This window comes from Pollicipes pollicipes, unplaced genomic scaffold (assembly GCF_011947565.3).
Source record: "Pollicipes pollicipes isolate AB1234 unplaced genomic scaffold, Ppol_2.1 Scaffold_7231;HRSCAF=8579_pilon_pilon_pilon, whole genome shotgun sequence".
Lineage (NCBI taxonomy): Eukaryota > Metazoa > Arthropoda > Thecostraca > Pollicipedomorpha > Pollicipedidae > Pollicipes > Pollicipes pollicipes.
The window spans coordinates 3,305,457-3,331,341 of record NW_023597034.1 but is presented as its reverse complement, the minus strand read 5'-3'; the positions used below and the strand labels follow the sequence as shown (position 1 = coordinate 3,331,341).

The 25,885-nt window shown below is 53.8% G+C and overlaps 2 protein-coding genes and 1 long non-coding RNA gene across 3 annotated transcripts; 2 read left to right on the top strand and 1 right to left on the bottom strand.

Moving 5' to 3' along the window:
- Nucleotides 1–1,124: 1,124 nt before the first annotated feature.
- Nucleotides 1,125–10,338, bottom strand: LOC119109251 (serine/threonine-protein phosphatase 6 regulatory ankyrin repeat subunit B). The gene is made up of 8 exons (XM_037232846.1): nt 10,312–10,338; nt 8,483–8,632; nt 7,499–7,699; nt 6,865–7,017; nt 3,445–3,510; nt 2,720–2,744; nt 1,633–1,761; nt 1,125–1,261 (listed from the first exon to the last, which is right to left on the bottom strand). Exons 1-8 carry the CDS (start codon nt 10,336–10,338, stop codon nt 1,125–1,127), a joined length of 888 nt encoding a protein of 295 aa, XP_037088741.1.
- Nucleotides 10,339–10,991: 653 nt separating this feature from the next.
- LOC119109250 (BSD domain-containing protein 1) lies at nt 10,992–18,474 on the top strand. Its single transcript, XM_037232845.1, has 7 exons — nt 10,992–11,008; nt 13,093–13,291; nt 13,582–13,669; nt 15,690–15,806; nt 17,093–17,251; nt 17,836–18,047; nt 18,438–18,474. The coding sequence occupies exons 2-7, from the start codon at nt 13,101–13,103 to the stop codon at nt 18,472–18,474; spliced, it is 804 nt and encodes a 267-aa protein (XP_037088740.1). The 5' UTR covers nt 10,992–11,008; nt 13,093–13,100.
- Nucleotides 18,475–18,581: 107 nt separating this feature from the next.
- On the top strand, nt 18,582–22,929 carry LOC119110677 (uncharacterized). Its single transcript, XR_005095534.1, has 4 exons — nt 18,582–18,596; nt 19,593–19,607; nt 20,913–21,053; nt 21,791–22,929. It is a non-coding gene; the product is annotated as an uncharacterized LOC119110677 (long non-coding RNA).
- Nucleotides 22,930–25,885: the final 2,956 nt, after the last annotated feature.

Sequence of the window (25,885 nt, the reverse complement as noted above, 5' to 3'; positions counted from 1 at the left end):
GCGCCTACCCCGATGCCATTTGGAGGACCGGCTTTAGGGGGAGCGAGTGTCCCACCTTTGGGTCATATTTCGAAAACACGCTGTAGTGAAATCCCAGCACCAGCTCTGTCTAACAAAGCACTGAGTTGTGCCTATGCACCACCATCAAGACATAAATATATCAATTATAATTATTTTCGAGCCTAAATCACGTTATCAACGCTTTGTAACAGCACTACGCTTCTTCACTAGTCACGACCACCGTCGTCATGACAACTACCGTGCGTACCTCTGCTGGTTCGAATAAAAGAACGGTCAGGTCCAACCAGGTCAGTGGTTGCAATGGAGGTTGTCTGTGGCCAAATTAGTGTTGGGTCAGTGTTGTGATTGGCCCAGCGGGCACGTGGCTGTTCCCGAGAAGCCCATTGATTGAGGTTTGAACCAGTGCGGCACATGGATTATGTGCTACTCATGTTCAAAGCTAGGCAAATCAATGAATTACTTCCATGGTGGCATGGATCCGGAGCATGGAATCCGGTGAAGTTTCTCCCGCGGCGTCGGCTACCTCAAATAGAAATTCTGAGTTATTAAGAGAGATTTAGACAAAATTATATTACTGATCAAATCGCACGCGTATGATGTACTGATAAGTGAAACGTACAAAGTGCGATACTCCCCTTACGAAGCGACGGCGAGAGGCAGAAAGGCAGGTTGGACTTGAGAAGGCGCCGAATAAAGGCGCCAAAAAGGAGGCGAATTACACGACATTGTCAGAAAGCACGCACGCTGCAGCAATGTTAAACACGCCTTGAGATGCTCGACACGAATTTAAATATGACTGCCGAGGAAGCAGTAGGTACCAAATCAGCTCATCGATGACGCCTCCCTGTGCCTAGTCCCAGACAATTTTGGACCGGAGAATAGCTGCGGGTGGGCGGGGCCTGGAGACAGCGACAGCTTACCGGCAGCTGTCCCTGGGACTGCTTCTGACAGTCAGCGTTAAGTCAGCGGTGCAGCATCAACTTCCCAGTGATGTCAGACACCAGCACGTGGCAGGGCGTGGGGACAGCACAGCGAAGCCCATGAACTGAGTGGATCCGGCGGCGGCCAGAGCCGCGAGTCGCGCGGCATGAGGCGTCGCGGACTTACCCCCTGTAGGCGGCCAGGTGGAGCGCCGTCCGGCCCAGCTCGTCGACGGCCCGGATGTCGACGCCCAGCTCCAGCAGCTGCTTCACGCAGGCGGTGAAGCCGTTGAGGGCGCTCAGGTGCAACGCCGTCATGCCTGCCGCACACACCGGCTGATACAGCGTCCCGTCCAGCGTCCCAGCAGTGTCCCGGCTGACAGCATTCCACTTCAACCCGATGAGCGTATTCTTCTCAATAGGCGAACCAGAAGTATGGCGGTGTCTGTTTCAGGGCTGTTAGCCAATTCCGGACAAATCCCCCCTGTCACCGCACATTATATATATATATATATATATATATATATATATATATATATATATACATTATATACATATAGATCGCCATGGCAAACATCGACCGAAGGTTGAAGCATCCAACACAGCTTCGGCAAACACGGCCCGCCAATGCTGGAGTCACCGCGCCCCTGGGAACCTTCCCACGTGACCCTCGGAGCGGACGGCGGCGTACCATGCGGCCCTGGCCGGTTGGCGTCGGCCCCGTACTGCAACAGCGTCTTGATGAGCACGTCGTGTCCGCAGGCGGCGGCCAGGTGCAGCGGTGTGCAGCCGCGCTTGTCCACCGCGTCCACTTCGGCGCCTACGAGTGCGAGCCAGGTCACAGGTTAAGTATGAGGTCAGGCGTGAGGTCAAGTTGGTGGCCATGCCAGAGGCCATGTCGGTGATTATGACACGTCAGATTGGTGATCAGGTCAGAGGTCAAGCACCAGTCATACCAGAGGTCAGGTCTGATGTCGGGTCGCTGATCATTCCATTGTGATAGACTAGGGGCCAGGTCACAAGCTGGGTGGTGGTTAGACTGGCGGCCAGGTCAGTGGTTGCAATGGAGGTTGTCCGTGGCAAAATTAGTGTTGGGGTCAGATATCATGCTAATGACATGGTCTGAGGCCAGGTCAGTGGCCAGGTCGATGGTCAGGTCAGCTTTCAGGTTATTGGTCAGGTCAGAGGTCGACACAGCAGTCACGTCAGAGATAGGGTCTGAGGTCAAAGCAGTGGTCACGTACCTGACCCGGCCAGAAATAAGGTCAGAGGTCATGTCAGCAGCCAGATCGGGCAGGTCAGTTTATTTTGAAGGCCATGCCAGTGGCCAGGGTAGCGGTATGGTCAGAGTTTAAGCGGGTGACCATGTCAAGGGTGAAGGGAGAGGTTAGGTCACAGCATAAGCCAGAGGTCGCCGTCACAGTCGTTACCACTTAAAGCAAGGTTACGTGCGTGACAGTCGGGAAACCTTCCCCCAAAATAAACCAGCACGGACACGAGCCAAGCACGACAAACCTAGTTCCCACAGCGCCAGCACACTGGACCATGAGAACACATATGGGACATAGCGACGTCAACGTCACGGATGCATAGCCGCCTCTGAACACCCATTCAGACAGACGGCAGTGGCGCGTTCCCACAGCCGTCGCGCCACTTCTGACGACCAACTCCCTACGCGGCCGAAACCCGCGGCGCTCGCGCACCACACAAACCCTGCTGCGCGGCCGGCCCCAGCAGACCGCCTCGCCGGCCCCAGCGGCCGGGGCGGCCGTACGTACCGCGCTCAAGCAGGAGGCGGGCGCGCTGGAAGCGGCCGTGCGCGGCCGTCATGTGCAGCGGCGTCACGGCGTCGCGCTCGGCCAGCGCGCGTGCGTCGGCGCCGCGCGCCAGCAGCAGCTTCACGCAGTCGCTGCCCCGGCTGGCGGCGCTGGCCAGATGGAGCGCGGTCTGGCGGCGGCGGCGGCGCGGGGTCACGGACGCGGGAGCATGCGGCGGCGAGAGCCGGGTTCAGGGCTTAGTTCGGTTCGTTTGACGCAGACGAACACCAAGGTGCATCAAGAGCAGAGTTTGCCTGGAGACGGTCGTAGCTAAGATATCGTCCATTCGCCTGTACCCAACAATCTGTTCATGTCGGCCCGCCTCCCTATGACCTGTCGAGTCCTGGCCCTGTCAGTCCAGTCCTACCGGGTTCGTCTGACCGCATCCCTGCCAGCCATGCCCATCGTTTGTCACCTGTCTCTCCTTATCCCTGCTGGTCCCGCCCTTCCGCCCCATACGTCTGCCTTGCCCGCGACAGAGCGCCTCCCCACCCCAACCCCACTCCACCTGTCTGATCCGTTTGACCCCGTGACTCGTCCCCGTCCATGCTACCTATCCCTGTCTCTGCCATTCCTACCGACTAGTCTGACCACGCCCCTGACAGTGCCATCAGCCCACGTCCCTCCGGCCACCGTGTCAGACTGCGCCCGGCCCGACCCGTGTGCCGCCGCCCTCCGCTGCTGACCTGTCCGCGCCGGTTGGTGGCGTGCACACTGACACCGGCCGCCAGCAGGCAGCGCAGCGACTCGGCCTGGCCGTTGAGCGCGGCCGTGTGCAGGGGCGTGCAGCCGGCCGCGTTGGCCGCCTCGGCGTCGACTCCGGGCGCCGCCAGCAGCAGGTCCAGAGCGCCGCCGTGGCCGGCCGCCGCCGCCGCGTGCAGCGGCGTGTACATCTGCCGGTGCCCGCAAGACACCACGTCAGGGCCGCAAGACACCGGGTGAGGACCGTGAGACACCCTGTGAGGACCAAGTGAGGACTGCGAGACGCTGCGTGACGACCGTGAGACACCTTTGTAAGGCCCGTGAGACATCACGTGAGGACCATTACACGCCGAGTAAGGACCGTGAAACACATTGTGAGGACCGTGACACACCACGTGAGGACCTTGAGGACCTTGACCACGTGAGGACCCATCACGTCAGGTGAGATCGCACTTCTGCTAGCGAGCCCCGTCCCGTCACCACTTTGCCTAGTTTCGGGCGGTTTCGATACATTGGCGCACAGCTTCTACGTCTGCCGACTTGAATGCGTGTTCTGGAATGACGTCTCCGCCTACATTTATTTGCCCCATCGCCCAAGAAGGCTTAGCGGCAGGATTTCGAACGTCATATTCGTCGCGCCTGTAGTTTCACCGCATTAAGCATATTGGTTCTATTTGGCAAACATTGCATGCATCTTTGCAAAATGAGGTAAGCCATGCTGGTCAGCACCTTGAAAGCACACGTGCGAAGTGTTTACGAGATCAAAAAGCACGCTGCTGCTGGTTGCCCTAAAAGGATAACGTCGCATAATCATAAATGTAGTGTTTAGAGCCAAGCTTGATCTCTACAGGTGTAACTGATGCGGTCTGTTGATCGCGCCAGCATACGACATCGCATGATATGGTGCATAAAGACAGTGTGATGTGTGCTACAGAAAAAAAAATAGTGACGATGGCCGCGTGAAAAAGGAGGAGTGCGCGAGGGCGAATGCCTCATTACGCATCAATGCTTTTCACGTTTTTGTATTACGTGTTTACTGATTGTTTATTTGATCATGTGCCATGTGCGAACAAAGTACCACGTTCATACAAAAAAAGGAAAAATATTCTGTCGTACACTACTTTGAGTATTGCTTCGTTGCCTATATGTCGCTACGTGATAATTCTACTATGAAAAATTCGACCTTATTTAGTTTTGTAAATATTATGTATCATATATGTATATAACTACAAAGTACTCTTTCCCGTTACGGTCTAGCCCTCATGGTCGGTGACAAATTAACAGTCAAATAAAACCACATTCGACGTGATGCGTCATGACTAACACATACAGAGAAGCGCTCGACGCCCTACCAACTGCGCTGCAGGGACACATAACGTCATAGAGAATGATAAAAAACAAACATCCCCAACGAAACCCTCCCCCCCCCCCCCGCAGACCAACTGGCTTTATGTTGAGTGACCTGAGTGTGTCACGCCTCAACGAGGCCATCATCACGTAATCTAGCTGAGCCCTGCCACACGGCGCACTCCGTTCAAAACACCACAAAACCCCGGCTCAGCACAACAGCGCTGACAGTTAAGCCGCGCGGACGGAGGCGACCGGGCGACGTCAACAGCCCCGCATCTGAAGCGCCAGCGTGGACCCGTGCCGCGGCCACGTGCACTGCGCGCGGCACGGCTCATCATTATCCATCGCGCCGGGTGGGGGAGGGGGGGGGGGGAGTAGTGGAGGCACGCCAGGACTGATCCATTTTCTCGGTCAATGTTCCGGGTACGATTGGTACACGTTATCGTTTGTTCGTATCGTTATTGATGCACGTTATCGTTTGTCGTGTTAGTTGCAGAAGAGGTTCCCCAACAGGAGCTGCATACTTATTATCATTGCGTTGAACACCAGCATGTGTGTAGCGCTGTAATCAGGCACAAATACTGAACCCAAGAATTCCCGGGACCTCCAACGTACAACAACAACGCTCAAACTTTTGAGGCTCCTGGCTCAGTTATAAGGCAGCCGACTCCCCTCCCCTATTCTGTTATATCATGGAATGTTTTAGCACCATTCCATCCAGAGCAATTCACACATCCAGCGTTAATTCTGACTCCGTTCATTTCCCAGCGGAGCCTCCCCGTCATATTTGTGGGGCACATGTCAACACATAGCGCGATATTTTCAGAAAAATGAGAAACTATTGCTTGCTACCACTGTAAGCCCATGCTCAAGTCAGAGATGTTTCCGTGTCATCCACTATATCATACATATCATAAACAATTATTTATCATGTCACCTGCATACTGTATTGCCATAGGTAGATGTGGACAGTGTGCAAGGAGGGCAATGCCACGAAGAATTGTCGGCGGTTTTGGTGGTAAAATCGGTGTATTTTTGCCCACACGATAGCTGATGACCTCCTGCCCACCATGCAACCGCCATTAAAGGGAGCATGCCACCTTTTATGCTTTTCACTTGTTAGATCAGACACATTTGATCAGAAATACCAGTTCTTTTGGAAGCCTTCTGAATGGCTGAGAATTTTGAGCTGAAGCAGCCTCTTCTCCGGGGAAAATCTCACTGGGTTTCTGCCAACCACTTAAAAAGTTATGCGTTTAATTTCCCTTGCCTTCTCCAATGTGTGCGTTCCGTTACGTTTGCAGTACACTAATGCGCCAAAGTGCTTGCGTAATAAATGCCACGAAAGCTTGAAACGCTCTGCTTGGACAAAGAGATATGCTTATAGGAAACTTCTATCCTGCGAGTCCGACGAAACGTTATGCTATGGCTTTGATTTCTCCATACGGCGTTTACCACAGTGGTTCTTTTCTGTGCTCTTTAACTTTGGAATTGGGAGCAGCGCATGGTCCAAAGTGACGCACTGATTCAAACTTCAATCAATGCGCTTCCCGATAATAGGCCCTTGCCGCCATCTGGGCCAATCACAAACGTTTTCTTTATTCGCAACAGTAGACGTGTCACGGTGGTCGTCATGACGCTGCAGGGAAGCAGAGTAGCATTGTTACAGAGTACTGAGAGCGTGATTTGGACTTCTAATCAAAATTAATAAATGCAATATGCATTGATGGTGCTGCAGAGGTAATACCCTGTGTCATTATTAGATGTAACTGGTTCTGATGTTTCACTGGAGTATGTTCTTGAAATCTGCTCCAAAAGTCGGACACTCCCTTTAAGGGGAATGCTACTTAATGGCCTACTGACCCATGTGAATTTCAAGAAAAGTGTAGTGCGAAAGAAAAAGGCCCGACCGAGATGCATGCAGCTACCATGCACGTAAGCATCAAAACTTTTGAGTCGCCTTCGACCGACAAGCTCTCAGAAGAATCAGTCAGCTGGGTCCTCACGCTCCCAGCTGTGGATCGCCCGGCCGGCCGGACAGCAGTGGGACACACCTTTCTGTCGCGGACGTTGACATCGGCCCCGCGGTCCAGCAGCGCGCGGAGCACGCGCACGTGGTCGCTGATGGCCGCCAGGTGTAGCGCACGCCGGTCCCGCTTGTCGTGTGCATTCACGGCGGCGCCCAGACCAAGCAGTGTTTGCACCATCTGTCGACAGGTGGCAGCGGTGTCAGATTTGGGGCCGGCACGCAACACGACGTTACGCAGGACAACGGCACACAGAACAACGGTCTGATGCGGTGGAAGGCTGGTGGAAGGCGTATTGCACTTACAATGAGCCAGTTGATCGGAGCATGCATTTTGTCGTCAGTTGAAAACACACCTACCCGCCATTACAGCGCACACATCTTCGGAAGACGGTGGCCGGCATCTGGCAAAACCCGTTGTAGTCATTATGGTGATGGTAGACAGCCAACGAAAACAACGCCGCGATAAGTCAGCCCTGAAAGCATGCTGCCCAGGAGAGCTTAACTAGCCCTGCTCCTAATGGCAGCCCTACACAGCCACACCAACAGCCGATTGGCGACATCCGGCGACATCCTCAGTCAAGCCGCAGGCCGCGGCCGGCGCGTGACGCGGTGACGGAGCTGCGGGCCCCGAGAGGCAGCGCGGCGGCGCGGCCGCTGACCTGCAGGTGGCCGTGGTAGGCGGCGTGGTGGAGCGGCGTCCAGCCGGCCCGGTCCGACGTGTTGACAGTGGTGAGCACCTCCACCAGGAAATCGGCGCATTCGACGGCGCCGTTGGCCGCGCACGTGTGCAGCGGCGTCTGCCACAGCTTGTCGCGCGCGTTGATGTCGCATTCGTGCTGCAGCAGCACGGCCACCACCGCCTGCCGGCCCCAGCGCACGGCTGGTGCACGGCTCGACGGCCACAGCAGACGGGGGGAGGGGGACGGGCTCCACGGCTGGTGCACGGCTCGACGGCCACGGCAGACAGGAGCACCCCGACGCCCGCCGGCTCAGGCGGGGGGAGGGGGACGGGCTCCACGGCTGGTGCACGGCTCGACGGCCACGGCAGACGGGAGCGCCCCGACACCCGCCGGCTCAGGCGGGGGGAGGGGGACGGGGTCCACGGCTGGTGCACGGCTCGACGGCCACGGCAGACAGGAGCGCCCCGACGCCCGCCGGCTCAGGCGGGGGGAGGGGGACGGGGTCCACGCAAGGGGATTATACACGGATGGGTGAGTCCACACGACTGACTCGAGGGATTCGGCGAAGTGGCGGGAGATAGCGTTTGCGGTCACGAGAACAACCTATCATACTTCAGTACGTCACTAGCAGCTGATGTGAAAAACCGCTTCACGACCCTTGCAGCTATGGGAAAAATAATACTGGTTGACAAACATGACAGCCCTTTCCATAAAAAAGCGACGCGCGCGGAGAGATTATGGTCATGATCATGTGAGCATAATCAGCACAGGAACAGCAGGAGTTAAACCTCCTATGAGACCACCACAAGCCCGCCATTACATGACAGCCCCACCCACGGTATCCAAATGCACATCCTCCGACGACTGTCGGCACACAGGCCCGTTGTCGTCACCATCAGCCAGGAACGGCCAGGACTGCGTCGTAGCCAGCCCGGGCAGGGCGGGGCGAAGCGGGGAACCAACCGCGTGGCGCTGGCCGCAAGCGCGGTGCAGTGGCGTCGCCCACTTGCTGTCCTTGGCGTTGATGCGGGCGCCGCTAAGCAGGAGCGTCTCGGCGATCTCGGCGTTGCCACAATAGGCGGCCGCGTGCAGCGGGGCCCGCTGCTCAGCGTCCTGCCACACACGCGGCATCACGCCACCGACGTGGGGCCGCCTCACAGCGACGTCATGCATGTTGGGGATTTAAGACAGAACTGCAGTCTCTAATCAGTTTTTGTGGTAGGGCCAGGAAATTATTTTAGTCAAGTGTGGCACAATTAAAATACCATGTGAAGATATTCTGGTTTCCTCTCTTGATATGCAGATCAAACATGACTGTACCACCCCCAAAGTACAGATGACTCTTCATAGTCATTTCATCCATGTGCCTGGCAGGCATAACACAGATTGATAGTGTTACCAGCAAAGGAGAATCAGTGAAGATGGGAATGCCATAATTTACAAGGGGGTAATGTTTGTCAAACAACTTATCCAAACATTTTGATTGGATGAACACTTGGGATCAGAGCCCATGCTAAGCAATGGTTTGTTGCATAAGCCATGACCCCACTATTTGATCACACATGACTCCACTATTTGATCATGTTGACAGCATCCACTATCAAGTGTGGCTGCTGTCAACTGGACACAGGCCACCACACTTAGAGGCAGGGGAAAGCAAACATTTTAAACAACTCAAACCCATCCTACCATGAATAGGTGAGTCCAAATACACACTAACAAACTGAGGTAGCAGGATGCACAAAATGTATAAATAAAGGAGTGGGTTTGAATACTTAATGATAGTCAAAAGCAGATGATGGGAGATTTTCAAGCAAACATGTTTCCTACCTGATAGTTGACATTACCACCATCTTGAAGGGCTTGCTGCACTTCTCCCAGGTCACCACGGAACACACACTTCACCAGCTCTGGCTGTGAACAGAGCCCATGAGATAACACACACTTCACCACCTCTGGCTATGGACAAAGCACATAAAATCAGATGTTTGATCAAATATCACATCAAAGTTAAAGAATCTCTACTATTACTACCATGATGGGAAGTTATACACAAATGTTATGACACTTCTATTATTTTTATATCACATAACTTCTGCTGCATAAATAAGGCATGCAACACAGCCAGGGATTAACTGATTTTATGACACCATAAAAACTGGCTATATTATGCATATAAAAATGTGCTTCTGAGAGTCTCAATGTCCAATGCTTGAAACAGAACTGTACCCCACATCAGACCTTGTCTGACCTCCCCATGTTTGGAGACAAGCTATCAGACTACCTTAGTGACACACACATAACTACTGCAGCTTAAAAATTGATTGAAAAGTAGGCAACACTATAGTTGAAGGCCAGACTGCATAAAAAATACATGTTGTACCAAGCATCTTCAATACAGGAGCAGCATTACAGTAGGAATCTCAGCACTTTGCTGCTATAAACCTGAGCTGTCTGAGTTTAGTGCAGTCATCAACTTCAGGACAGAGATTCAGTGTTCTAGGAAATGGTTTCAAAGTGAAATCTAAAATTCAGCTCAGTTTAAACTGGCCTGTTTTGGTGCACACAAGCACAAGGTTCAGCACATAGCCTTGTGGGCATCTGGCACAGTAGATGGATTTTTGCAGACACATGCCACAACAAATGACAAAACACATGATAAACACATCCATTAACACTTAAGTTAATAGGAAACTCATAAATCAAGCTACAGGTTTTACTCATAGAAAAGTGGAGTAGAAAACTAAGAAAATTATAATGTAATACAAAATCCACAACACTCAAATACTTACCTCATCATCAAAATTGAGCAGCACCATCTTCAGCAAAAATTCTAAAATGAAAGCGAGGAGAACTCAGCTTAAATCAACCCGTTAGGTGCATGCACATCTTCGCCTGTAAGATGAAAAACATTATCAAGCTGAGGGATCGTATTTCATACCGAAAAGCAAAGCCAGCAGGTTAGCAGTACCTACATCGCCTACGCCGCAGAAACACATTACTCGGCTTGACGTACAAACACACATCATTAAACTACGCCAAATGACACCGATGCATTCAGACCCCTTAGCTCTCGCCTGTATTTTTCCACCAGTCTGGCCCAAGGCCGCGTAAGAAGTCGTGAAGAGGGCAGCAGAGTCAAGCTTTTTTCGATCTTCAAAAAAGGTGGCATATTCGGTGCGTCATACTGAGGAGCTTGGATTGGCGCGCCACCTGACTGTATTACATGACGTTTGTTATTTATCTATAGATGTCTAAGTGGCAATCAAAAGCTCTATTTTTTTAAAATAGATCCAATAAAAATAATTTACTAAAATTATTTTCAACAAGGCTTACTCTATTAGGTTGTGAGCACCAACAAAAAGATTAAAAGTTCACTTTCTAATGTATTACTTGCGTCATAGAAAACACTCAGCTGATATATGCATCTAAGTCCATTATAGCGCATTTATGCGTCACATACGCAGTACATTGACCTTGTTTTAGTTTGTGAGGCCTCAGGAATGCACGCGAGTTGGGGTTGTGCGTATTGAATCCGCAATAAGCATTGTCACTTTGCCCCTGATTGCTCGACGAGAGCTGCGTAGGCGCATGCATGAATTATCAATTTTGTTTACTTTTTACAAGCGGCTACAAACATTTAGGGTCCATTTGTAGCGTCACGCCTGAGGAAATTATTCCCGTCCTACAATCTCTGATGTGACGTTTTGTTGAGAAATGAGCGCCAGCCTTCCAACCGTTAAATGTCACCACCAACCAGGAATAAGTATATGTGTAGACCTTCTTCCCCTGCAGCGCTGGCTGTGCCAGATCTGCATTGCTCTGTTGTCACAATCTTTCATGTTTCCTTTGTGGACGTCACTTTTGCCAAGAAAATTGGATTCACAGTTGACTGGCAGGGTCAGCAAAGCAGGCCTATGCAGGCATAGATGTGTCCACTTTTAAGTGTTGTGATGTCTAGCTCTGTTCTAGTGCTATTTTATATGGTCAAAACAAAGAATAATTTAGTTGCTCAAAACTAGCTGGGTGGAGTACCCACTGACCCTGGTGGTTTTTTTTGGCCCATATAACTAAGAAGGGTGAAGCAGGTAAGGCATCTCTCACCCCAGAGGCATTAATTATTCCTCTGTGAAAATAACAGAAGCATCAGGCCCATACAGAGAATGATCATCTTTTATGTCCTTGCTCTTCATAAGTCATAGTTTGAACCCATATCAGGATTATTAAGCACCCTAAATATCATGGATTCTCTTGTGTTTATAGTTTTAATGATAACCCCTGGATGAAGAAAGCTGGATTACATTGCTGCATTTGCAGTTTATTAGCAATCAACTCAAATGGATGTAGTGGGTGGCCAGACTTGTAGCTAAGAGCTTTTTATGTGGGCAGGTTTTGAAACCTTTTAAAGGGCTGATGAATGCCATTATTGGCATAAAATAAATTGAGCTGAGGATGTTTGGTCATGCGTACTCTGCATCTGAGTATAATTTTGCTTTGCATTGTTGGAAATACATTTTTATGCATTTAGGTTGTTTCTTACTTACAGTTGCTAAATTCATATATTTGGCATAAATAGGGAGCCAGGGTATGTGGATAGCTGAGGCCATTTGTAATTTGCATATATTCATGTTGCATCTAAAGGTTCACTTCATGATTGCACACTATACTGTGTCATAATCATATTATGATGTATGTATTGTAAGCCCACACAATCTTGAACACCATGCCTAGTCTCAAGCAAGATGCAGCATTGTGATGAAAAAAATATGTGCCAGGTTTGTCATTTGTGCTAGACCAATTTCAGTTTATAATTCACAATATTCAGCTTATTAAAATGATATACTATGTAACATTATTATCAATCAATGTTCATTGACAACCTGTATCATGGGTCATTATGGTTTCATGCCTTTTTGTGCTGTGGTGTAACTATAGTAAAAAAAACAGCATTCAACCCCAGTATAAACAGAATGTCATGTGAAGGAAACTAGAGGCCAAGGTAAACTGCATGTCTGAAGAATTGTGCACATCCATCCAATCCATGCTCCATGGGATGGACAGTAACACCTTGCATCCCTTCAAGTCCCAATGAAAAGTAATGCAGACAAATATACCCTGGCTCTTCACACCTCTGATTACATTGGATGTTAGGACTGCTTCCTACATTGGGAGTGCCTCTGTGGAATTTGGATGCAACATCTTTTAAAAAAATTGTCTTATCTTATCATCTTAAAAAGTTTGTGTGGAAAAGATTCTGGGGCCATCTTCTCCAATGCTGGTCTTTACTCTGTCCTTGAACTGGGCCTGGAACCGTGTGCAGCACAGTAACTGACAAGGGACTTGGCATCATCTAGCCATTACAGGTAACACTGCCAGACAGGCCAGATGGCACATGTGGGGAGAGTGGGGAGCAGTCCAACATGTACCATTGAGCATGCTCTCTGGTCCACGTTGGGTCAGGGATAGCACTGCTGGTAGAACAGATGGGCTATGATGTGGCCTTATCATCCTAAGTTAATCAATGCATTGTATAAATCAGACACTTTGTAAACTCCTGTCACATCCTGCAACAGGAGCTACAATGGAAGGAGCAGATGCTGCCAAGGAGACTGTGGCAAAGGCGCCTGACAATGCATCAACTGAGCCAGACAAGCAAGTCAGCTCCCCTGCCAAGGAGACCGCACCGATCCCCGAGCCTAAGGCGGGCGAACCACAGACGCACGAGGAGGATCAAAGGTCGAGCGAATCACAGACTCACCAGGAGGATCAAAGGTACGCTGCCGATCTGGTCGATTTCCGGCTCAGTCTGCGGCGTGGCGATTTTCTGAACTATGAAATCTTTCTAGAGTTGGGTGTGATCATCTTTCAGTTTATTTTTTACTCAACAAACCGTTTTCGACCGCTGTGTTTTTTCAGTTTGAATAGATTTGACGAAGCTACGGTGTTTTCGGATGCGTCATTTAATTGCGTTCCTTGTCGGTGTCTGCGTGCGTCGGTAATGCACGCGACTAAACCTGCATATTGTGCTGAGAGGCAAGTGATGTGGCCTTTTGTGTCTGCAGTATGGATGATGTAGTGGCTGGACTAGCCAACGTCGCCTCTGGCTGGCTCTCGGGATGGATGAAGTCCTTGGAGGTGGCTAAGTACAAAGTAAGTAAGCCATTTAGATGATCACTTCCAACCACAGCTACTTTTTGCCACTATGCAAGTGCTGCTGCCTTTTGGCAAGGGATGCAATTTTTACCTTGGAGGTGTTCATGGCAGCCCTGTTGCTTCGCCTCAAACAATAACCTTGAATCACATCACGTGCTACTGTTGCTAATCTCCGTGGAATGGAACGGAATCTGTTCAGGGTACCCAAATTGTGGTACAACTATGGTATATATTGTATATATATATATATATATATATATATATATATATATATATATATACGTGCGTGCGTGTGTGTGTGTGTTTATGGTGCAATCATATGGCTGTAAATGGAAGTATCATATTTAATGTGATTTAGCCTGCCAACGAACGTATTCGCCGTTGAGTTCTTAGAGTTGTGGCACACCCTCCCCATCCACCTGGTTCTTATCGCGATGGGTTTATTTCCTTACGCTGTAACACTTCTGCGAAATGTCGGTTGTGGCATGAGAGTGGAAGTAGTGGTTCTTCCATTATGGCTGCACTGTGGCCCAGAGAGTTACGACCGAAGGGATTCGCTGGGTTTGCGACTTTTTCCGAACCAGGTATTACTGTTCACGATCGCCACGACGGTACCGTACAGGTGCGAATTGCTACACGAGTCGTGCTTTGAATGACAACATCAGATCCCATTAGACTCCATGTCGTGGTCCTCGAACATCCTCGAAGCTTGACATATCGGTCTGAAGGAACTGGTACGTGTGGCGCCGTTGTGTTTTTTCCGACATAACGGACCCGATCCCGTGACATTGTGCAATCGGCCGTGACGGAGGCACGTAGCGATCTGCCGATAGGTGATGGTGTTTTTGTGGTGGCTGTTTACGGCCGCGAATACCCTGCCGTTCATTCAGGGCTCAGCAGTATGTGGATCTGGTTGGATAGGATCTATTATCACATCACGTGACAGCATGGTGCCCGATTTACCTACCCAGCCGGCATTAGCCGTGCTCGCCCGCCTTTGTGCATCAGTGAGACTTGGCCTACTCGTTGGGCTTCATGTACGTGGTGCTCGTAGCTCAATGCTCAGTCGTGGTCAGGCAGGCGTATTTTAAGCTATTTAAGTGCGAATATATGGTGTATTGTCTGTTTCCGGGCTCGTATTGCTACGAACAATATACGTCCTTTCGAGTGTATGCGGGGATGGGGGGGGGGGGGGCGGAGTTAGTAACGAATTCGGGGTGACGCTTTGCACAACAGCACCGATAGAGCCAATATTGTTATTAACTGACATGTAGTATACTATAAGCGATAACGCTTAACCCCCACCCTGATAGGGGGTCGATGCGCCCCCGCCCTCCCTACCCCCCCTCCCCCTCCCTCCCTCGTAAGTTTTTTTGATATTGCATCCGGCACGTGGTGCAGTCGCGTCCAAATGCTCCATATCCTCTGTTTTTCGCGCTTTGACTCAAAACCACGTGTCACTAGTGTTTCGGGTCACGAAATTTTCGACGATTTTCGAGAAACTTAGCATGGAGATACGCGGCCGGTGCGGGCTGCGGGCGGTAACCGACGGTTCTGCGGACCGCGCGCAGCGGGCCGACCCCCCCCCCCCCCCCCGCTATCAGTCCGCGGTAGGAAAAACGGTGAATTAGGGCGAAGGTTTGTCAAAATAAACTCAAGGCTATCGGGGACTTTGATACCTCGATAGGTTGCGTATAATTACAGTGGCAGTTGTTTGCGTCAGCATTGCCCTGCTGTCGTGCCGCGTTCCTCGCCAGCCGTCAGCTAAGTTTGGTGTATCAGCCTTTGACTGCAGATAGAATAGAGGCGCATACCAGTGGTGTATCAGCCTATGACTGTAGATAGAACAGAGATGAGTACCAGGTACTGCGCTTTCAGCATTTCTTAACATGAGCTTTGGGATTTAACTAAGCCGAATGTCATGCTTTGCTTTGCCTCTGTTTATGATTTCGACTGCCATTATTTCCGTGGCTCGACCGGGTCCCGTGTTGTAACGCTCTCTTCTCTTCGCTGCCAGTCGGTGGAGGTATACGACATGGTGAAGAAGGACCTGAGCGAGTTCACAGATGCGGTGCAGGCCGAGACCAGCACCATGCTCAGCTCTACGTCTCAGTCGCTGCGCGAGACTCTGCAGGTGGGTGGCTCGGCGGAGGGTCGGCTGCCGGCCGGCGGCACGTGCACCAGGCGGACGCTGCGCCGCCGCCGCGGTCTGAGCCTGTCTGGGCCAGTTTGGTCCAGTCTGAACCGGCCTGGGCCAGTTTGAGCCAGTCTGAACCGGTCTGGGCCAGTTTGTTCCAGTCTGAACAGGCTTGAACTGGGGCTGTTCGGTCGATGCTTTCAGTTTCGACCGGAATTCGGCGAGCCTAGCCTCCCTGGCACCACTGCTGGTCGTTATGGTCCAGCTGACTTACTGACTACAATCTAGCTGACAGCTAACTACAATCTAGCCGCTGGTCCAGCTGCCCCCCCCCCCCCCCGCCCCGCTCGGGATCTGCATTCCATGCAGAAGCGTTCCTCTTGCACCTGCCAGATACCCAGTGTGCGACCTCTGGCTACCAGGCATCTGCTCCCCAACCTCTGGCCACCGGCTATCCTTCAACACCCGGCCGCAGCTTATAATCGGAAGGGGACAGCACCATAGGACGCTGTCAGCGCTGGACTTTCCAGTCGGCTGAAGCTTATAATCGGAAGGGGACAGCGCCATAGGACGCTGTCAGCGCTGGACTTTCCAGTCGGCTGAAGCTTATAATCGGAAGGGGACAGCACCATAGGACGCTGTCAGCGCTGGACTTTCCAGTCGGCTGAAGCTTATAATCGGAAGGGGACAGCGCCATAGGACGCTGTCAGCGCTGGACTTTCCAGTCGGCTGAAGCTTATAATCGGAAGGGGACAGTACCATAGGGCGCTGTCAGCGCTGGACTTTCCAGTCGGCTGCGGCCTGCCGGCCGAGCAGCGACGCTGGACGCGGCGCGCTCGGCCCCGTCCCGGATGGCCTGCCGGCTGCGGAGACCACCGAGGGTTCTGGTCTGACCCAGGCCGGCGGCAACGGAGCCTAGCGGATACACCGCAGGACATGGCATTTGTTTTGTTGCGAAATGGACGCAGTGGCGTCACCCACTGACCGCACACATTGGCACCTAGAACACACCTTGCACCGACCCCAATCTGCGACGCCAGGTTACGACCCATCGAATGCATTGCGGCCGTTAAGAACTCGATGCCATCTGTTCTGACACGTGTAGTGTGCACCATGTGCTAATCACTCCACTTCATAATCAGTTGTGTGACGCATAACGATGAAAATCCGATGAATGAAGAAGCGTATGGAGAGACCAGGAATTTGTCGTGGCAAGCATTTCATTCAAATTCCGCTCCCCCAGCCCCCTGCCTCTCCGTCTTGACACCCCGTACCCTTGTCAGCTCCAGGACGAGTCGTCGGCCGCCGGGCAGGTCAAGAAGTCGGTGTCTGGCTTTCTGACGCACGTGCAAAAGGCGTTCACGCCCGATACTATGCAGGACGACGACACAGAGGCTTACGTTCTGCGGGACGGCCAGCCCGTGCTTCTCGACCGGCTGCAGGTCAGTCCGTGACCGGCTATAGGTCAGTCCGTGGCCAGCTGCAGGTCAGTCCGTGGCCGGCTGTAGATCAGTCCGTGACCAGCTGTAGATCAGTCCGTGGCCGGCTGCAGGTCAGTTCGTGGTCAGCTGTGGGTCAGGCCGTGGCCGGCTGTCAGTCCGTAACTGGCTACAGGTCAGTCTGTGACCGGCTGCAGGTCAGTCCGTGGGTTGGGTTGTGGTACCGAGCATGTACAGCTGGCGGTATGCTGAACAGGCTGCGCCCCGAACTTAAGGCTTTCCGCCCGACTGTTTTTTTTTTTTTATAGCCGAGCTATCTTTATGTTACTTGCTCTTTGGAACTAGCATGATAGCGTGCAGTCTTTTATGGTACAGAAGTAAGTTGTAAACGTAAACAGTAGCCGAGTAGGAGTCAACTGCGGAAATGCGCTTGAGGAAAGCGATAGTGTCGTGGACGTGGTTTGGATGGCGCACAGTTTGTTCTCGACAGCCCAGTGGAGGCCAGACGGCGTGCGGACGACGCCGCCGCGCTGGCGACGAGCGCGCCATATCTCGCCCGGTGTGTGACGGCGGCGTGGTGTCGGCAGACGGAGCTGCACCGTCTGGCGGCCGACCCGAACACCTACCTGGCGGAGCCGGCCGAGGCGGAGCGGGCACGCTACGAGGCCTGGAGCGCCGAGCTGGACTTGGAAGCGCGCCAGGCCGAGCTGAGCGATCTGCTGGCCTCCAGCCGCACCGTGCTGGACCAGTATACCCGCCTCGTGCCGGCCGAGGTCAGCCACGTGCTCTTCTGGCACCGGTGAGGGCGCTGCGACGGGCATCGAGGGGGCGGCGCCGGGCGTCCGCGTTCCACCCGGTTGTGCCTGGTGTTCGCTGTACTGCGCAGAACTCGTGAAGGTGCTTTGCTTCCTGGCGCCATTCGGACAGCCACTGGGGCCGTCTCTGGGGTTAGCCCGCTCCGCGCGGTCTCCACCTCACTGGAAGGGATGAGGAATGGATGGATGCAACGGGCGGATCGTTCGAGAACCCAGCGCTTTGGGACATCGCGTACCATCGCTTCTGGATGTGGGATCGGCTGGCCGACTCTGTGACGCCGCGTGTCGTACCTGTGTCTGGCCAAGTATCTGTTTTGGGTACACCTGGCTGAGGAGCGGCACTGACGCCGCGTGTCGTACCTGTGTCTGGCCAGGTATCTGTTCCGGGTAATGACTGAGGAGCGGGACTGACGCCGCGTGTCGTACCTGTGTCTGGCCAGGTATCTGTTCCGGGTATGGAAGCGGCCGACGGCCGCGGCCCTGGCCCAGGACCGAGCAAGACTGGGAGCCGAGAGCAGTCACGTGGGAGGAAGGTACGGTGCGCGGCGCTCGTCCGCTGACATGCACGGACCAGAGAACCGCTTCCGGGCTGGCAAGACACCGGGGCAGAGGGCCTCCCTGTCCCTCACACAGACCCTATAGGTGTACGGCGCAGGGGTGCTGGTCATCGGGAAGGGAGGTAAATATGACGCCGTACGCACGCACGGACCGCTTTGCATGAAAGACGGGAGGGAATGAGTGGCGTGCGTCGGACGCTCTGTAATGTAGAAAGCTCGGAAGTCACCGCGTGTACAGAACACCTGACAGGGAATGCTGTCGGCTAACGCACTGGACAGCGCATCGGTTTGGAATTACTTTAGACATACGACCAATGGACGATGCATACCATTTGTGGTGAAAAGTTGTGGACGCGGTATAGTCTATCCGTGGACGACTAGCTAGATTGGAGAACTTCCTCATGTCAACATGCCAGCGTGTCACGTTTCTCCAGCAGCCTCGATGGTCCCCCTCGGCGAGTGACAGGGCGCAGTCTTGAATATTGACATAAAAAACGGGTTTTTAGTTTTTGACACTGAGAATTCGTCCAACGTTTTACAAACCAGCGTTGTGTTCACTCCCTTTTTAAGTTACATGGCCAGTGTTGCCGATTTTGTATCACTTGGGCGACTCGGGGAGCTCGCGAGACGCGGGACGTAACTATGGACATTTGACGATCCGTTTGCTGTGCAGGACCGGGCCATACTTGAATATATGCGAGTATTCCCGGCATTGTCTTTACTAAACACGGGTAGAGGATGGGTTTGTTACTTCCTTAAGATGCTAGGCTTCCTGTGCTCGCTCGGGTACATCTTTTTCGCTGGCGGATGTGTGTATGCAGTTTGCGTCGTTCGGGGCAGGATGCAGATATCACGCCTGCGTTCCAGTGTGTGCTGTGTGACTTAAGATAGTCACTGCCCAGGCATTTCGCGTGTGCTTGACTGTGTGGCTTCAATCGCATTCTAATGCACTCCTTTTCTTGTCTTGCGCAGACTCTGATGAAAAAAGTAAGTCCCGCCGCTCTTTTCTGCTGTATGCTTGTGCTTGGGTTGTGGCTGTCGCGCAGAATGTCAAACTTCACTGTCGTATCAGCATGCTGCTGCGCCTTCTAACCCGAACACGCTTTTCTGTGTGAGCCGTCTGATCACGCCGTGACATGGCCAACAGCTTCGGCTTTTCCCTGTTTGGTGTGGTTATGTCAAAGCTAGATTTGTATTGTGGCACTAAAAGATTGCCCATGTTTTGCGCGCTATTCGCTCAGTATGCACTTGACAAACGCTGGTGTACACCAGAGGTGGATTTGTAATGTAACATTAAAACATGCCTCACACGCTATATGCTTCAAGCTCGCACCTCATAAACGCTTAATATCGAAAATTGCTGCGTTGCCTAAACTGCATCACTGCGTACTCAGTGTCGGCTCCATTCCGGATCGTATGGCACTGGTGACGAATTCATCAGTATGGCATTAAATGACTCGGTACACATCGCCAGGCCGCAACTCGAGCAGCTTCACTTGTCTCACACCGGTTGGAATGTCGGCCGACTCTTGCGGTGTACTCTTCCCTCTCGTTACGACGAAATGTCGTTCAGTCGGGTTATATGTTGACTTTTTGCAAAATAAAATCAGATACACTCGGCACTAATTCAATGGGATGTCCCCTATCGTGTGGAGTTCTTAACAGATATTTGTAACCATGAATTTGCGCAGGCGATTGCGATTTTTCTCACTCTTGCTCAACCCCATCCCAATCAATCCAATCTCACCTCAGTGTGGGTTTTCCACGGGAATGTTCCATCGCAGACTACATGGAAAAGGGTCCCGTGAGCAGGAGTGACGGCGCTAACGGCGAACTGCCCACTGCCAATCTCGGCTGGGGGTCGGTGATGGGCTTGGTGGTGAGAACTATTCCGAAAAAGCAACTTGCGTGCGTGCTGGATGTTGACAGACTGCACGTCACGTTTGGGTCGGAACACCACCAGATAGGGAGTTGCTTTGCTGTATTGGCCCTCTCGCACTCTCCCAGCCTGACCACGTCCACCACATTCCGTTTTCACTCTCTCGTCCCCCGAAACCTGGGGGCGCCAGTTGTCTCTCCATCTGTAATTCCTGACCGGACCAACTCTCCATTTCACGGCCCGGTTTTCCACTCCTCCATCCCTCTCACGCGCGGTCCTCTCCCTAGCTGGCCGCCGAACCCCGTCGGGCCCCGGCCGCGCCGCGCCGTCCGCTGGCGACGCCGCGCTGCCGCCGCCAGAGGCCGGCCGTCTGCCCAGCGAGGCTGCGCCCTCTCACCCGGCCCCTGCGGCAGAGGACTTCAGCCACCACGTGGAGGTGACGGACGCCCAGGCCGATCAGCTGCTGGCCGACTACGACCGCGAGTGTCAGCAGCGTCCGCAGGCCGGCTCCGGGTCCGGCGAGGAGCGGCCCGGCTCGCGCTCCCCCGAACACGGTACGCTGTCGCTGTCGGCCAACTCTCCTGTCGGGCACCTCTCCTCCCGGCTCGCGGCTCCTGTCTCTCGTCTCCCGTCTCCCGTCTCCGGTCTCCCGGCTCCCGTCTCCGGCCTCCGCTCTCCCGGCTCCCGTCTCCAGTCTCCCGTCTCCGGTCTCCCGGCTCCCGTCTCCCGTCTCCTGGTCTCTCATCTCTCGTCTCCCGTCTCCAGTCTCCCGGCTCCCGTCTCCGGTCTCCCGGCCCCGGTCTTTCATCTCCCTTCTCCCGTCTTCCGTCTTCGGCCTCCGGTCTCCCGTCTCCGGTCTCCCGTCTTTCATCTCTCATCTCCCGTCTCCTGTCTCCCGGGTCCCGGCTCCGGTCTTTCGTCTCCCTTCTTTCGCCTCCCGTCTCCGGTCTCCTGTTCAGGATGGGTGTCCCCCCCCGGCTCTGTGTGATTGGCTCGTGCGCTCTCTTGACGCGGTAAATCCTCTCCACTGGTCTGGCTCACGTTCTGGGGACGTCATGAGTCGTCTTCAGGTCGGCTACCTGGTCCTCAGACGCAATAGTGTGCCGCATGTTGGGCTTGCTCAATCTCTCGCGGACAGCCTGGTTAAAGTTTGCATTCCCTGAAAAGACCGCGAGAGCCGCCGGTTCGCCGTAAATCTTCATGCGGCATAGCTTGCTGCGAGTCGTGGAGTGGTGCCGGCCCTGACGCTGCGGTCGGCACTGCGAAGACTGACGCCGCCCGTGTGCCGCAGCCTCCAGCAACGACGACGACTGGGTGAAGGAGGACATCGACGCGGAGACCAACAGCAGCGTGGGCAACGACTGGGAGAAGTGGGAATAGCTGCCGTCCTCGGGCCGCGTGACTCTGCGGATCAGCTCAGCGGCGCCGGCCGGGGCGGCCGCACCCGGACCGGCGCCGGTCGGATGCGACGGCCGCCCGGACGTGTCACGGTGCCCGCTGGCGGCGCCGCCCCGCCGAGCGGCGGCGGCGACCGCGGGCCGCGGCCGGCGCTGGAGGAGGACGGCCGGTCAGTGGGGACGGAAGTGGCAGTCGCAAGGCCAGTGGTGTCCGGCCCGGGCCGACCTGGCCGGCCGGGGCGGACTGAGTGACGCGCGACGCGCCGGGCGCCTCCGAGTGCTGCCAGGCGCCGCGTGCCTGGTGCCTGCAACGGTTGTGGTAATCCCCGCTGCGGTCGGGGTCTTGGAGAAGCCCTTGTAGACGCGTAGCGACTGTAAGGTGATCTGGGCACATTGGCAGCCCGATGAATCTGGATGCCGTCTTTGGCCGCCGCTTTTGTTTAGTCGGGACAGCACAACGGCCGTCGATATATCTATATTATTTGAGTGCTGCTGTGTGTTTGTGTCAGCGACGCCTCTTCGTGGCAGCCGGGGTTTGAGCGACCCTGTCATGTCCTGGCCCGCCCTGGGTGACGGTCAGTTGGGCGTCACGTGCGCGGCACGGCAAGTCACGAGCCTTCATACAGCACAGCGTGATGTGGCCGCCCGCACCTGGGAGCGCCCAGTAGGGCCGGTGTGCCGCCTGTAGCGCCGCCTGTCGCGCCGCCTGTCGCGCCGTACAGACCCGGGTGTCGGCCGTCCGCCCGTGTGACGTCGGGAGCGCGCACTCGCCGCTCGCTTGTGTCGGCCGCGGGAGGCGCCAAGTGCTTTATCGCGGAGCGCGGCGCCGGTCCGGGGCCTGCGGCTGTCTGTGGTGCGAGTGTATGGTGGCGAGAGTGCTAGTCGTAGACGGGTGGCTGGTGACGAGCGTTTATTTTTCGAGCGGGACGCTCGCTCGGTGAGGAACTCTCCAGATAAGGTGGTGCAGGTGCTGTTGAGGATCGGACACGGCATCGTGTTTGTTGTGTCCCCGCAATACACCGCACAGAGGCGCCGCGGGCGTTTTGCGCTACGCGTGATTCACGGCAGCGGGATCTTTCAGCGGGAGATAATGCATGTTACCTTTCAGCAGTGCGGCGGCAAAAGGAGCGCAGGCAAGTGGAAGAGACTCCTGGGAAATTATGCAGTCAGTGTTAAGTTATTTATGAGCTCGACATGATATGTATTAACTAAACATGATGTTATGGACTAGGCATATTAATATTTATTAACTAAATATAATTATATTTATGAACTAAACATTCACAAATCTGAGGAAATTTTGCACTAGTATTAGGTGGAATCGCACCCGTATGTTTTACGTGCATGTACATATAGACGGAAAGGTGCGCGGGCGATGGAAGGTCGGGGTTTCAAGAATGCATCGCACGGGTTATAAGACCTGGAGCTTTCGAGTAAGACCAACTCTAACAATAAGACCAACAATAAGACCAACTCATGTATTCCTCAGTGCGGCACAGCTAGACTGATACAAATGGCGTGATCCTCTGGCGCTCAGCACTGTCCTTAATGATGCGTGCTGCCAACCGGGTGCCGGGGTTATCCCGGTACCACCACGACCCACGCGTCCTTGGAAGGGTTGGGCACAGTGACCAGCACCCCCAACCCAGGGATCTACCAGCTTCAGCCTAGAGGACCTCGCCCTGACTCCGACATGTGCCATTTTCCATGTGCATTCACGAAGCTCCTGGATCGCAACAACTTTGATGACCAAATAACATCCGCCCTGCTCTAGATGGATATCCGGCAATTCCCAGCATCTGTCGAGGCTTCGCTTCAGTACACACGCTGTGGGAGAAGAGGTATCATCTTTCACGTGCCGCTCCCGCTGATTCAGCTTCTTGGAGTCGTCTCTCTGCTCGTCCACTGTACCAAACCAGCACTTCACTGACGAACGCGGTGCAACGTTTCAGTTGGAAACGCATGAACACGGATCTGTGAAAGACAGCCCGATCGATTCGGGTAGCTGTGTTATTGGAAAGGCGCATTGAGCTCATGTCGTCCATCTGATTTCCTTGCTTCGCATGCAAGCGGCCCCAGTGGGTTTCACTGGATCGCTGAACGCCTTCATTTACCAAGCGACCCGGGGCCGGGCCATCCGCTTTTCCTGCGAATTCCCGGTGGAGTGCGTAAAAACCTGCGTTAAGGAAACGCTACAAAAAAAGATTCTGGATGTCCCATGTGAAGTAGTAAACACTACGCTGTGTCCTAACCGGGCAGTGTCGGCCCGAGGCCGGCGCCTCCGCGCGCTCAGCAGGCTCGAGGCTGGCGCGGCAGGGGCCGCTGCTGTTTCTGCGTCGGCGCACGACTCGGCGGCCGGCGCCGGCCGGGTCCGCCAGTGATTAGGGACGGCGGCTCGTCAGTTTGCCGGCGGTTGTCGCTCCGTCCCCAGCTGCCGTCGCACTGGACCTCCCCGCTGAGCTCGGGCCAATCATCGCAGCCGACAGCCTGTCCTGATGGAACGCGCCGTCCGGTGCGCCCGGTAATCCAGGGCGGATTGGAAAGCAGCGCGTGCTGCGGCTCCGGGGGCTACTCTGTGACCCTTGCCGCGTGCCACCCAGCTTATCCCGTCACGTATCCAATAGACGGTGTTGGGCCTACCATAGCATCATATCCACGGGCGCCTGGAGCTAACGCTACAATGCCAGGCGCGCCCCGAGGAAGACCTTGATGCAGACGGAATCGCAGACTCTGCCGACGTCGTCTCGGCCGGAGCGTGCTCGGCTCGGTGACTCTCCGCCGTCCACTCTCGAGGATGTCACCAGCGGCGGCGTCTCACCGCTCCGCAGCCGCCGACAGGGCGGGCCATATGCGCTCCCGCCGTCACGTAGAAACTGAATACTATACCCGTGCATTAACGCACATGTTTCGGGCACGGAATGAGACGCGGTACGGCGGTCGTTAATCACCGATGAAAGTGTGGGCCGGCGCAGCTCGCAGCTGGGCGACTTTTTACGGAACGTCGCGGCCGGGAGAGATCACAAGAGAAGCAATCGGTGTCTTCTCGATACACTCGGTTAGATTTGATCGGGTTTGTGGCGTGTGCCACGCTGACGGCGTGGGTCCTGTGTTGTGTTGAGTGGAAGAGCCCGCCTCCACAACGCTGGCCTTATTCACCCAGAAGTGGCTCAGTCTTGTTTGGGACTGATTTCGCGCGATTTGCCTTGGGCCAAGCAAAGTACTAAAGAGATTCTGGATTGTCATCCTGCGTCATAACCCTTCTGCTGTGTTTCATCATCGCCATCTGTTCAATCATTAGAATCCGCCTTGCAAACGCATCAGTTACGTTTAAATGGCAACACCTGCATCGCAAATTTGCATTGTGTGATTTAAAGTCGGGAGGCAATGGTGCACTCGATAGCCAAGGCTCTGCCGGCTCCGAGTAACAATAAACTGGATGTTGTAGCATGCTGTACCATTAAACAGGCAAAGAGTTTTAAGGCATTCGTGTATTTATTCAGCTCATCGCGAACAGAGAAATGCTCCACTGAAAGGCTAAGTCTCTTGTTAAAGCAAGGCGCCCTGGCCGTCATAGAGAATCAAATGAAATGAGCTTAATTCAGGGACAAATGAATATGCCGCAAGAACGAAATGCACTCCATCTTGTAATGTGCAAATATGATAAACCTATTGTCAAGCCACACTGTATTGTAGTTAGAGAGTGGAAGTCGCTCGGGGATAACAGACACTGCTGTGGTTATCCCTGCGATCAGGAAGCGGCTGACTATACAAATTCTTAACGAGTTGTCCAGCTGAATAAGCCTCTTGGTCGGTAGAATAGTAGGGCGAGTACTGCGAGATGTCCATGATATTTCAAGTTGCTCAGGTAACTGTCGCGAGTGGCCTTGGAAAGCATGCAATGTTTTTCTTTCATCATTTCAACTATATCTGTACCTAGCAAAAGGTGAAATACTTTTTGAGCTGGTTGGTTGTGTGAACCATAGACGGCC